Source organism: Furipterus horrens, unplaced genomic scaffold (assembly GCF_987537825.1).
Source record: "Furipterus horrens unplaced genomic scaffold, mFurHor1.1.pri manual_scaffold_4, whole genome shotgun sequence".
NCBI lineage: Eukaryota > Metazoa > Chordata > Mammalia > Chiroptera > Furipteridae > Furipterus > Furipterus horrens.
In genome coordinates this window covers 98,429,200-98,443,115 of record NW_028327174.1, presented here as the reverse complement: position 1 = coordinate 98,443,115, position 13,916 = coordinate 98,429,200, and the positions used below count along the sequence as shown (strand labels likewise).

At 57.6% G+C, this 13,916-nt stretch overlaps 1 protein-coding gene across 1 annotated transcript in view; it reads left to right on the top strand.

Annotated features, from left to right (window-relative positions):
* TSPAN11 (tetraspanin 11) overlaps window positions 1-12,464 on the top strand; it is a 37,708-nt gene extending 25,244 nt beyond the window's left edge. Inside the window, exons 3-7 of the mRNA XM_090275724.1 lie at window positions 2,658-2,732; window positions 3,537-3,641; window positions 6,314-6,472; window positions 6,810-6,896; window positions 11,640-12,464. Coding sequence (XP_090131850.1) covers window positions 2,658-2,732; window positions 3,537-3,641; window positions 6,314-6,472; window positions 6,810-6,896; window positions 11,640-11,699 — 486 coding nt within the window. The 3' untranslated portion in view covers window positions 11,700-12,464. The remainder of the gene's footprint in view (window positions 1-2,657; window positions 2,733-3,536; window positions 3,642-6,313; window positions 6,473-6,809; window positions 6,897-11,639) is intronic.
* Window positions 12,465-13,916: the final 1,452 nt, after the last annotated feature.

Genomic DNA, 13,916 nt, shown 5'->3' with positions numbered 1-13,916 from the left:
ATCATCTCTTCCTCCCACACCCCAGAGGGTACCCAGGACAAGAGCTGTCCTCAGAGGGCCTCGGCAGGGCGGGGGTGGGGATCACTGTGGAGCCAGCAGGAAGGCATAGCGTGTCTGAGAGGAGTGGTGGGTCAGACACATCCCCAAGGCCCTGGACTGGGTGTCAGTGCCGCCACGGTCTGTCCAGTGGGCTGGGCAGCTCCCAGGAGGGCAACAACCTGGCCTGGGCGACTCTGCCTGCCACTGGCTGACAGGTTCGGCTCACTTCATGCTGTTACCCATGGGCTCTGGGAGCAGGAAGCAGGTCAGGTCACTCTGGAGCATAATTCCCCTCCTGCTGGGTCCTCCTAGGGGTAGGCAAGGCAGGATTTGACCAACTGCTGCTCAGTCCCACAGGCAGGGCCACCGTGTATGGCTCCGGAGGTTGTATCTTGTACAAGGAACTAGGGAAAGCTGAAATTCAGATGGCCCAACTCACTGAGCCACATTTTTCTCATTGGAGCACATTTTTCTAATTCACACCAAGGTGCCAGAGGTCACCATCCAGAGCCAGCAAGTGGCAGACCCTGGACCCAAGTCAGCTGACATTCCAGCCCCGTCCTCCAGGTTTCCGGGCCCTGTGTGGGATCCAGAGGCTCCTCAAGCAGAGAGGACCAACCACAGACCTCTCAGCCTCCTGCCTACATGGATGATGTTCAGTACCTTCCGAGGGCCCAGGCACACACAGCCCCCTGCACCCAACCCCTACCCATGGCAGGAAAAGCGCATGGGGCCCAGGGAATGTGCCCTCTTGGAACCTGCCTCAGCCTCCCCGACACCTGTCCTCATCTGGGCGCCCAGGAGCTTGGAATGCCCTGAGCAGAGAGCCTGAGCCTGCACAGGGGGCCTGAGGCTGGTGTGCCCACCCCCCACTCCACCACACCAGCCTCCTCTACACCCTCATCTCATGGGGGGCTGTGGGGCCTGGGCCTGGGGGAGGGATGGACCATGCTCAGCTGTGCAGGCAGAGGCCTTTCCTGGTGCAGCATAGAACCCAGGACAGGAAGGGAGAGGAGCCAGGACCCTCCGTTTGTACTCTTGCCTCAGGTCCCACAAGTGATTGGGGACAGGCCCGGCCCCACTGAGAGACTGGGAGGTTTCCCTTCTTCTTTGATGGTGGCCAGCTCCTGTGCTGGGAGCCGATGGGCTCAATACAATGGCTGAGGGAGACGTGGGCGATTCATTTCACATAAAAGAAAGCCTTGCTCTTGGGTCCCAGTTCTTTCTCCACAAAATGTCCTCTTCCCTGTGTCACTAAAGTCCTGCCCTTGCCAAGGCCCCTGCTGGGGTCTGGGAGCCAGTGAGGCAAGGCCTGCAGGCCCATGGACTGGCATTGCCTCTGACCTGGCCAGTCAGCCCCTGTCCTCCTGCTGTCCTCGCCCCGTCAACCCTGGGAGCCCCTGCCAGCTGCTTCCTCCTTGCTCACATACCCTCTTGCCCACATTCTTGCCATGCTTGAACTCTGGCATTTTAGAGCTCACCCTTAGGCTGAGCCTTCCCAGCAGCCCAGTGATTGAGTATTCGTGGTTTGCTCCCCCCATGTGGCCAGGCAGATGGGCAGTGCCTGGAGGGAGGAGGAGACATCACCCACCAGTGCTTGGGAGTAGGGGGCATGCTTGCCCAGAGGGGGCCAATTTCAGGCAACAGTACTCCCCTCATCCTCCTCTCTCCCCGCTTCTTTCCCTCTTCCCTCCTGTAGCCTGATGCATCTCCCTCACCCTGCCCACTCCCAGTCACGTGGGCTTGAGATGTAATTTCTGACCTGTTGGTTCCTTTAACAACACACGAGGATCCAGCAGTGTCCAGCCTCCCTGACTATAAAACCAGGTGGGAGTGGGGGCAGGATGCAGGCCCGGCACAGCTGAGAGCACGGCCAGGAAAGCAGCCAGCAGCATCAGCAGGGCTGTGAGGCGTGCGGAGCAGCCCGAGCCTGGAGAAGGCCAGGCAGATTTAGAGCCTCTGTGCGATACCCTTTCAATGCGCTCTGCCTGTGCTTTTCCAGAGCCTTGGCTGCTGCTGCCCAGCTGGCCCCTATGCTTCAACCAGATCCCTGAACTCAAACACCCATGCTATCAGGCACTTTCCAAGTTTTGCATATGCTCTCCCCTCTGCCCGGCATGCACTTCCTTCCTTCTTTACCTGGCAAATGCCCACTCATCCTTAGAGATACCAGTCATGTGTCACCTCCTCCAGGAAGCCTTCTCTGACTGCCCTTTCCCATCAGGAGCCTCCCGTAGCTTCTAGGGCTTACCCCATAGTAGCATTTATACTCACTCGTTATACTCACTTATCTGTCCCTCTACCACCAATAACTTCAAGAACAATAACTGTCTACTTAAAATAACTGGCATAGACTAGGTATTAAATAAGTATCAGATGAGTGGATGGATTAACAAGCTAACAGCAGAACAGTGAGGGAAGGGGTGAGCAGGGAACTCCATGCCAGGAGCCAGCAGAGGTAGGTATGCCCAGAGTTGCTGGGAAGAGATGAAGATGGTCTGACAGGTAGCCCCACCTCCCTCCGGGCTTTAGGAAAACATTTTTCATAGAAGTTCTGAAGTGCCATCTGCCTCCCAGCCCTGATCCCTATGGTGACCATTTTTTCTCCTTGTTCCTAGTACTTCTGCCTATTGCTAGTGATCTTCCTGGTTGAGCTGGTGGCCGGTGTCCTGGCCCACGTGTACTACCAGAGGGTAAGTGGAATTTCCTCCTGCGTTCCCCATCAACACCACAGGGGGCAGAGGTGCAGAGTGATGGGGAAGCTGAGGCAGCTGCACACGGGGGCGGTCCCGTCTCCCAGGCCCCAGCATTCCTTTGCACATCTGGGTCCTGCTTCCTGTTCCAGTAATTCTCTCCTCCATCTGTTGCTGCACATGTCTTCATCATGGGAGCCAAGGAAGGGGAGCTTCCATGGGAGGTGAGGGGCCCTCTTCCCTTCTCAGGAGAGGTGATATTAAGTCAGCTGTCACACATCCAAGGGGAAAGGCTTGGGCCAGGGCTACGTGCCAGACTGTGAAGACAGCACCAGGCCTTGTCTGCACGGACAAGGATGAAGGGGCCAGGCAGGACCTCTCCCACTGGGTGCCCACTGAATCAGGGGTTGAAGGTCACAACCAGACTGATATTTGGCTGGTGGAGACAGATGGCCATGCTAGTTGTTTCAAGCCAGCACCTATAGGACTGATGGGTGCCCACAGGATAATGATTGTGAATACTTTGAATGTCATCTGATAATCAAAATAAAAATCAACAGATATTTAAAGTATCCGTGTGCCTAGGAACTGTCCCCTGCCCTAGCCTATCTCTCAGCTCCACCCACGACACCTCTGCCCATAGGTTAGGGCCTTGGCTTCTTCAAAGTGGTCTCCATAGCCCTGTGTCTTGGGGCTGCAGGTCCTGTTACAGCTGGCGTGGTATGGGCGCAGGCCTGGGGACCGGGATCGAGGGCGGGTGGTGTGGTGACCTCTGTGATGCCACCTTCCCTCTCCATCCTCCAGCTGGGCGATGAACTAAAGCAGCACCTGACCCGGACTTTGTCTGAGCACTACGGGCAGCCTGGAGCCGCGGACATCACCGCCTCAGTAGACCGCTTGCAGCAGGATGTAAGCCGCTCCCCGGGCCCAAAGGCCACAGAGGCGTGGGCACAGTCCTGACTGCCCCTTCTGTTTGTGTGGCCATGTGGCCCTGGGCAAGTTACCTACCTCCTTGCAACTCCACAGGGAGGGTGTGGGCGTGAAACGTGTGTGTACATGTTGGGCCCTACCGCCCCAACAGCGCTGCACTGAATCCTGACCTTCCTCCTCCCCAGCCCTCCCCCACACCATGGCTTCCTGACTCTCTCCTCCAAACCCCGCCCTGCTGCCTTCCACTCTGGCTGTCCCAGGAGAACTCCATCGCCTGGCTCCGTCCGTCCGTTGTTGGGGCTGCTCTCTTCCCCTGGGCAGGGACTGGTGGTGACAGCTGAGGCCCCATAAGGGTGAACTGCAACGGGCAGAGGTATTGCAGGGAAGCCACTGAAAAAATTGCCAGCTGTGCACCATCCAGCAGAACACTGGGGGGCAGCAAAGTGGTCTCTCCTTTCCAAGGAGATACCTCTTGGGAGGTATCCAGGGAGATGCCTCCTGGGAGGCCCATGGTCCTGCCAATGAGCAGGGAATCACAAATAGACCTCAGACCTGTGTGATCCCAAATGGTAGCCACTAGCCACAGGTGGCTATTTACTACACAGGTCAGTTCCTCAGCTGCACTAGCCTCATCTCAAGTTCCCCATAGCCGCTCGGGGCCAGCGGCCGCCCAGTTGGGAAACACAGCTAGAGGGCATTTCCGTCATGACAGAAGGTTCTCTCAGGCAGCTGGGCCCCAGGAGCCTGAGGGCTCTGTGTCTGAACATTTGAGGCAGCTCCCCCTGCCCATTCTGGTGGACTTCTCCCTGCCACCCCACCCCCACCCAGTGGTCTCTGCTCCATCCTGTACCTACAGACCTGGCCTGAGGCCATAGTCTTTTTGCAGGAACAAAGGCAAGGAGAAGTAAAGGGTGGTGGGCTTTGAACTCTAGGGGCACCTTAGTTCAGCTAGGGAGGCACCTACCCCATATCTCTGAGACTCACGCAGCTCCCCATCAGCTCCCCACATAGGGGTCTCTTGTCCTCCCAAAAGTGTCACCCATGTACACACAGGTGCACCCACACCCTGCTGTTCAGCCCAGTTAAAGCTCGGCCCACACTTGTTGGGCCTCCCGTGTGAGGAACTGTGCCCAAATCCCTGCCCTTGGCCGACAGGCGACATACAGTCAGTGCTAGGTTGGGGGGACCCTCAGAGTGGGGAAAGGGTTGGGGAGGTCGCCTGAAAGGGCCAGGAAGGAGGTTGTGGGTTTGCCCAGGTGGAGAGGATGGGAGGGTCAGGCTGGGAATGAGGAGGGCACAGCCAGGAGCGACGCTGTGCCGCTGCCGGAATCCATCATGGGTGGGCGCCAGGGCACATGGACCTGGGCCTTCGCACTTGCCAGGAACATTGGACCCGAGGGGCATGAGGGACCATGGGGCTGAGCCCAAGTCTTGGGCACGAGGAAACGGAGCCCCAGGAAGGCCGTGGCACCGAGCCTCACCTTGCATATCTGAATGACACCCATCTGCCTTTATTCATGCCGTTATAACAATGACAGACAGTGGGTGTCTCTTCCTAACTGCCAACCCCACGCAGGACACTCTTCCCAGTGCTCTCTGGGAACCGCCTCTCAGTCCCCACAGCAGCCGGTGTGGAGGTCTTCTGTTATCTCCATGTATAAGTGATGCAACTGAAGCACGGGAAGGCTCCACTACCTGTCCAGGTGACATGCACGCAGACACACGGACGCACAGTCCCACATGACTCCTGGCACACACCCCACTATTCCTGGCTCTGTCTGCCTGACTCCTCAGGGCAGCTCCCCACTCCTTGGACCTCTCCTGGCCTGTGAGCAGAGCCACTAGGCCCTTCCTCCCTCCTCTGCCACACACACACCCTGCTGTCTCTCCTCCTGGACCACAGGGAATGAAAAGCTTTGATAGGCTCCTGTTTGAGCCCAGCGCTGAGCTTCACTGCCAGCACACAGTAGGGCCTAACAAACACCTGTTAAATATACTCAACGCACCGCCCACCCCACGGACACCTCACGTACCACAGACTGCCTCAAAAGTCATGTTCTGTGGCCAGTGTAGGGACTCTTAAGTCCCAGCCCCAAATCAGAAGGGCGAGAAAGAACCAGTTTCTCGGTTTTGAATCACCTTAGACCTGGCTGGCAGGAGATACTGGGTCAGATCCAGCACCCACCCAGGCCCCGCTGCTCACCACTGAGCTGCCCTCTCTGGGCCTTCGGGTACCTTCTGTGTCCCTGCAGGTCTGGGTGCTATGAAGTTGCAAGGCCTGAATGGGAGCCTAGAAACCTCTGGAAAGGCTGGGTCCCTGTTCCGGGGGTTCTGCCTCCCCGAATGACCAGGAAACCAGAGTCTGCAGCCCCACACTCCTGGGGACCCACCTGCATCTACCTCCCTTACCCCAGGGCACCAGCATGTTCTCCTTCAGGGTCTTGGCTGGATGTCTAAGGCAGCAAACAGGTGACCTGCAGGCAAATGCTGCCTGAAGAGAGACCAGCCTCCTGCTCCAAAGGGTCAGGGAAGAACCCCAGGGAGAAGAGAAGGGCTTGGTTACTAGTTGAACAGCAGCCCTGCTCCCCGTAAGCACGCAGCTGGGGCCACCCTGCACACTCCTCACCTCCACCCTCCGCCCCTCTTCCCAGTTCAAGTGCTGCGGCAGCAACAGCTCTGCTGACTGGCAGCACAGCGCCTACATCCTGTCCCTGGAGGGCCAGGGCCGCCACGTGCCCGACAGCTGCTGCAAGACCGTGGTGGTGCGCTGTGGCCAGAGGGCCCACCCTTCCAACATCTACAAGGTGGAGGTGAGCACCTCAGCTCCAGGGGCCCCCAAAAGGTAGGCCCAGGGCAGAGAGGTGTATGTGGGGTGGGAGTTGAGCCCCCTTATCTATTGGCCAGACACCAACAGTGCTGGGCCTTGAACAGTCCGCACAAAGCCCTGTGGACATGCACCTGCTACTGGAACATCATGGCTGGTCCCTGGGTCACTCAAGAAGCCTGTGGGTTATTGAAAGACTGACCCAGGCCCTTTAAGTCTCTGGCCTTTCTTCTGCCAGGTGGATACAGCACCTCAGCCAGCCCTTCCCTCCCCATCCTCGCCCGCTTCTGGGTCAATGTGTGTGACCTGTTGTTACCTTTCAGGGAGGCTGCATCACCAAACTGGAACAGTTCCTGGCCAACCACCTACTGCTCATGGGGGTGGTGGGCATCGGGGTGGCCTGCCTGCAGGTGAGTGGAGTGGGGTATTAGGAGAAGGGGCTGTCTAGGAGAGTTCTGAATCCCTCTCCCGTGGGCTGCGACCTCAGACCACCAACCCTCTGCACACCAACACTCTGCCCTGCCGTCTTCCCCACTCCCCTTTGCCTCCAAAGATGAGTCACATGGTCACTCTCTTCCCCAGAAACACTAAGAAAAATGCCTGGCTTGGGGGTCAACTTGAACTTGTAAGGAACAGAGACCTGAGGAGTATGAGTGTGGGCTCAGGTATGTGCATGCACCCTCTGTGTGTGCACGCGCGGGTGTGTGTGCAGCCTGCTGAGGTATGTACAGGGCCATTGGTGGTCTGCATGCACCATGGTGGGGCTGCACGCAAGTGTATGTGTTTAGATACACTTGGGCATGTGTGTGTGTGCATGACATGCAATCATTCCTCTGCGTGTGTGCACACCTGTGGATATGTGCCACCCGCTTCCTGCTCTGAGCGTGAGCCATGTCCTGTGCTCTGGTTCCCCACTCCACCCCTCTCCCAGCCACCATCCTGGAAGTTAGTGTTACTCTCTTGGGGCACTTGAGTCAAGAGTCAAGAGGAGAGGAGTCAAGAGGGGCGCCCCCAGGAGCAGGGGCAGATACAGCAAGCAAGGGCCCTGCATGCACACCACATCTGATACTCCTACTTCAGCCCAGCAGGTTCTAGAGAGAGCCCAGCCCTGTCCTGCCCTTCCCACTGTGGGCACTATAAGTGCCGTCTAGGGCAGAGGTAAGGGCAGTGGGTGCATGTCAGAGGACCTGGGTCCAGTCCTGCCTCTGCTTCTGTGCGACCTTGAGCAGTGACTTCCCTGCCCCTCAACATCACCCACAAGGTGTGGATTAGTTCCCCAACTGTGTAAGGGCCAGATAAGAACAAGGTTAGCATGCAACACCAGCAGCGCCTGGCGGGGGGACGTCTCTGTAAGTGGAAACTCTGCAGACTTAAGATTGGCCTCAGAGACTTCCTTCCATCGGACCCCCACGGCCTGAGACCCAGGCCCAGCGAGCAGCAGCGTTCTCCCACTTCACAGGTTGGGAAGTTGAGACCCAGAGAGGAGACTGCCCGAGGATCTCATCCTGAACTGGCACCTAGGTCTCCTGGGTCCTTTGCTTTCCCAACCCCCCTTCCTCAACACAGTTCCTTGGAAAAAGAAGCATGAGTGGTGGTGGCCAGCCTAGGGAGCCTCTGCTCTGGCCCACATCTGTCTGGGTGCCAGGAGGACCCAGCTGCAGCCTCGCCTGCTGGGCCCTAGCCCCTGGAAGGGAACCAGAAAACCTAGGGCTGGTTCTTGTACCTCTAAGCCTTAGTTCCTCATTAATGATATGCGGCTAATTATGCTTAGTTTGGTGACCAGTGAGAATCAGCAATATACATGTAAACCACGTGGCTCACTGCCAGGCAGATAGCAGGTGTTTGGGAAACAGCCCCCATAATTATTTTATTATTTCCACGTGGCACATTATATCTCCAAAAAGCCCTGGTCATCCTCTGGCCAGACCCACTTGCCCCCTTCACCCCCAATCAGCAGCAGGCCCAGGGAGCCCAGGTGGCTCTAACCTGTACCTCCCCAGGGCAGGCCTTCTGCCCCAGAGGCTGAACCCAGAGCAATTGCCAGTGGGCCTTGGGGAAGGGGCTGCTCTGCATTCTGGCTCCTGAATCAGCTGAGGTTTCCATAAACCCGCTCTCTACCTCAGGTACTGAGGGTGCCTGCGTGGACGCTGACCAGGTTGGGACCATACTCTCCATCCATTTCTTTCTGACCTCTCTGGCTGGGAGAGCATTGTAGAAGCTGAAGACGAGGGCAATGAAGCCAAGGGCAGTGAGGGAGGGACAACCAATGTCCTGAGCCTGAGGTCAAGGTGGTGCAAGTACACCTGTGGGAGTGACGTCGAGGAGGCCAGGTTGTCTGGCAGGGTGCCTCCAGGCCCACAGGTGCCTCCCCCCACTCTCACACCCCCGCCATGACAAATCTTGGTCCAGCTCACTGTGGAATTGTTCCTAGTGTCTCCCCGAGAGAGCATCTCCTGGCCACCACCAAGGACCCCAACCCCTTGTCCAGTTTCTCCCCTCTGTGCCTCTGAAGCTGGCTCTGCAGCAGACAAGCCTCGGGTCACAGCTCCCTCTGCTGACCAGCGCTGGAACTAAGCTGCCCAAGTCCAGATCAGTTGCCAGCCTTGAAGGAGGGCTCACACCAGGCACCTTCCCCACAGATGTCCAGGCTGGCACTTCAAAGACCCTCGAGGCTCAGGATGGACAAGGCCAATATAGTGGCAGAATGCTTCCCTGGTCCCAGAACTGGAGGAAATCTAGCCTGAAGTCAGAGGTTTTCCTATTGATAGAGGGGGACTTGAGGCTCAGAGAGGGATGTAGCTGTACCCAAGGCCATACAGTTCCAAGTAGAAGTTAGCCCACCCCAACCCCCACCCAACATTCCCACAATGCAGGATAGAAACATGCTGCAGAGACCAGAAAACTATCTCACACAGACTGAGATTGGACTCTGCAGAACATTAGGGGAAACCAAAGATCATTTTGGAATGGCTTCCTGGTCCTTCCCTGACGTTCTTGATAACAGCTAGGTGCTGGGTCAGAAACCTCAATGGAAACTGAAAGCATGCTGGCTTTTCTGTTAAAACATGTGCCACATGCTGCATCCAGACTGGCTGTCAGAAGGGGGCAGCACGTCCCATGCAGACTGGGTCCAAGCAGCCATCTCCCGCTCCGGCAGCCAACTTGCACGTTTTCTCTGCTCACCATGGCGCTGGCCGCTTGAGTGCCTGCGCTGATTTCTGCATGTCCCCTGTCAGGGAGGAGACATTGTTGCTCACTCAGGCATCCGGATTGTCGGGGGTGTGTACACATGCGTGAGTGCATCCATTACCCCTCTGCACTGCATGCATAAGGCTGGTGTGAGTGCGCGTGTGTGTACATGCATTAATGAAACTCTGAGCCACACACCTCCACCCTCACTGTGCCTTCCCTGGGAGGCACCCAGAACACACATCTCATGTAGGCGTGCGCATGCTGGGGAGCTCATCTCCCCCGGTCTTCCCCCGACATGAGGTGTGCACTGTAGGAGGTGTAGCCGCACGTCTGTGCTGGTGCACCTGCTCCCTCTGGCTTCCCCCTTAGCAAGGATCAGAAAGACCCAGATAACTCCACAGGACACATCATTAAACTTCAGTGGGGAGGGGAGACAGGGAAGAGGGCACGCTGCATGACACCTCGTGGAATGGTGGTGACTGCCACCTGCTTAAAGCCAGTGGGAGACAGAATAACCTCTTCTTTATTAAAGACTTTATTTATTCATTTTTAGAGAGAGGGGACAGGAGGGAGAAAGGAGAGAAACATCAATGTGTTGTTGCCTCACACGCGCCACCAACTGGGGACTCAGGCATGTGCCCTGACTGGGAATCGAACCAGCGACCCTTTGGTTTACTGAGGCCAGCACTCAATCCACTGAACCACACCAGCCAGGGCCAGAATAGCCTCTTAAGCCACCTTTGGGCTTGTGGTTCTGAGTACGTGAGATGGATCAGCTCTGCTCTTACACCAAGTCTGAAGGCTGAAAGCTGTGTTCACAGGGCCCAACCATCCTCCCACGCTGGGATGGAGAGGACAGAGGAAGGGGAAGAAGAAGGGGGCAGCTTCCACTAACTTCTTAAGCCAGCCCGGCAAAGAAAAACCAAGAGCGTACCAGCCCAAAGGAGTCTTCCCCAGCCATCCTCCTCCCATTGGTCACAGCAGCTATTGGGAAGCTTGGGGAGGGTGGGGCGTGGCTCCTACATTTGCAGAAGTGCACCTCCACCCGTGTGCACGGGACAGTCGGGTGGCCCCAGCAGTGCCCCTGTCCTGCAGGCTCCAGCAGCAGCATTGTCAGGAGCACGATCGCAGTCGTGGGCCTCCTTGGTCTAACACACCTTCATCTTGTCCTCTGTGCACCCTTGGGTGGGAGGAAGGAGAGGAATAGGAGGGAGGAAGAAGAGGTGAATGAAGAGCAAATGAAGGTGGGGGAATAAAGGCACTCTGTGGTGTAGAGACAGGAATGTGAGACCAGGAGGAAGTGACTGCCCTGTCCGGCCATGCTCTGGCAGGATGCTCCAGCCCCTTCTTGTTCAGCGGGTGGGTGTGACAGAGGGGCTGTCAGGCAGGCTCCTAGGGCTGGTTTGGTGCCACATTCCAAGGTGACTTTCAGGAAAACCTGGAGATAGCTCTGGGTGCTCCTCCCAGAGCCTCGGTTTCCCCAGTGCCTTCTGTACATCAGCCAAAATCGACGATGGCCATGGGTTCTGCTCTGGAGTCAGAGCAGCAGGAAGCAGACACGCTCCTAGAGAAAGGCTGCGCAGGCAGCCAACAGGCGGCTCCGGAGAAGCTCTGGGCCACAGACCAGCAGCAAGGGCTGAGCTCATTTGTTTGTTAACCATGCAGAACCTCAGCCTCCACCCAAAACAGGGTCACCGGGCAATTCATTCCCATTCAAGTGTGAGAAATACTGCTCTTGGATAGTAGTTCTCAGAGCATGTTCCCCTCGCAGGTGGCCCCACCGTCACCAGGAGCTGGTCAGAATCGCAGAGTCCCAGCCCCCCACCTCTGAGTGGGACCCTATCCTTTATCAAGGTCCCCAGGTGTGCACCCATTGTGAGAAGCCGCACTCTGGGGCACGGCCCAGCCCTGACCCCGTGAGGTCCTGACCTCTCTGCCCCCTTACTCTCTCCACACGACAGACCTGCGGAATGGTCCTCACCTGCTGCTTGCACCGGAGACTCCAGGTGCACTTTCACTAATGGCCAACCGTGCTGCCCTCCCACCACCTCTCACGAGGACAGGAGCCCAGATCCCATCTGCCAGACCTGCGGAGTCAGCATCAGCTCACCCAGAAGCTCCCAGAGATTCCCTCGGAACCCACCCCCTTCGCACCCACTAAATGCCCAAGACCGCAGCTCCTGTGGTTCCCACCCCAATGGGGAGCCCTCGATCCCTCCCTCCGCTTCTGAGAGTTCAGTGCCAGAATCCCTGGGCACGGGACTCACTCTGTCAGGGACAGCGGCCGAAGCCCCTCACCAGACCAGCCCCCATGAACCACAGGAAGGTGAGAGTGCTGGGCTCCACCCACTCCCAGCTCCTGAACCTACAGCGAAGGCTATAAATCTCGACCCCTCTGGACCCAGCATTGAGCGTGACCCCCACCAGTGTTGCAGCCCTCCTCTTGCCTCCGCCCGGGCTTGGGGTGCGTTGCTCTCGCCTCCCAGAAATGCACCAGGGTGGGGCAGTTCAGGTTATCTCTGTCCCCGGAAGACCCGGGTCTTTGATCTGCCCACCCCCAAGCCTTCTCGAGGGAAAGGAGCTTCTTGACAGCCTGGTTCCTTCCTGCAGGGTCTTGGGTGGAGAGAATGAGGTGAGGCAGCTGGGGGCTGGCTTTGGGCAGTGGCAGGCCTGACGGCACTGCTGGGCAGGGAGCTGGCTACCCTGGCACGTGCTGCACCAGGACCCTGCGGCACCTCGGGGCCGCCCCCAGGAGAGGGCGCCCTGGGCGGCCCAGCCCCGGCCCCAGCCCCATCCTCCAGTAATCTGCCCCGCAGGAATCTTCTGTCTGGGGTCTGATGCTCAGAAATGCCAGGATTTTAAACCTTCAGCTCTCAATGTAGGTGGGTGTAACACTGCCTCCTGATTAGACCAAATCACAGACCCTGCAAAGTTGGAGCCGCTGAGAAGGTGAAGCTCCAAGTAGAGGAGTGCTCTGCCCTGCACCTCGCTTGTCCTGGGTGCGCACTCCCTGACCCGGAGGCCACCACCATGCAGCCTCCAGGGACCTCAGTTTCCCACAATGAACACAGTCCCTTCCTTTGGTTCTGTCTCACATCCCTGAATTAGGCAGGGAATCTTTAGGAAGAGCTTTCCCAGATAGTAAGAGAGACAGAAAGCAAGTCCTAGAAAATACAGGGTGTAGGTGCTGGCAGTTTTCCAAGAACAGGTGTCAACTCCTAAGACAGCCCTAGGGGCCCCCTCAAATGGCTGTGGTGAGCGGGCAACTCTGACAGGAAAACTTAACACTGGCTCCCACGCCTCCCAGGTCCTGTGCATCCCTCCTGGGGACCCTCTTCCCCCCCCCCACTCATGAGAGGCAGTCCCTTGTTATGCTGAAACCAAGGCCAAGAAAGGTCACCCCTTGCCTCCCCACTCATTCCAGTCCTTAGTCTGATGAGCTCAGCTCTTGCTGGGCTGTCAGTCCTGGGTGAAGGGTGTTCTCTCTCCCATACATGGGTCACCGCTGTCCCCAGTACAGCCCTCAACTGAGCAGCACCTGCACGCCCTCAGAACAGGGATGGCCCCATGCCCGGAGGGAAGGCCAGCCTCCAGGGGCAGATTGCCTCCCCGCCTTGGGGACTCTCTGGGGGCTGTGGGGACCCTGGCTGGCTTTGATCTTCCACCTAGAGGACCTTAGGGTGGCTCATGCAAATGTGTTAGAAGGGAGACCAGCTTTCCCAGCAATCCCAGACTACACCAAAGACAAAAGAAACGGTCATGTGATTGTCTTTGCTGCTCTCCAACCTCCCGGGATTCTTTGCAGGGCCAGACAGCAGACCAACAAGTCTCACCAAATGAGGGCCGAGAAAGAGAGAGCTGTGCACTTCCTGCAGGGAGGCGGCTTTGTGAGGGAGGGGCAGTGGCTGTTACATGTCTGCCCCTAGTAGGGTCCCTTTCTTCTTTACTGAGGTCACCCAGGCCTGTGGAGATGGGGACAGAGGTGACAGGTGGGTATCCCTTGCGCAGCTTCGTCACTGGGGGAGACCAGGAGAGTCAAATTTTCTGCCCCGATCTTCTGTACTGTACTAGGCGGGCCTGGTGGAGAGCAGGCTAAGCTGTGGTTCCCCCCTGGGCAGTGTCTTGTCCAGATGCTGTTGGAGGACGGCTGGCTGGTCCAGGCTGCAGAGAGGGAAAGAACAGCCCAGAACTTTTTGGAACTCTGACCTCCTTGTTCACTCCAACAGCCTGGGAAATGA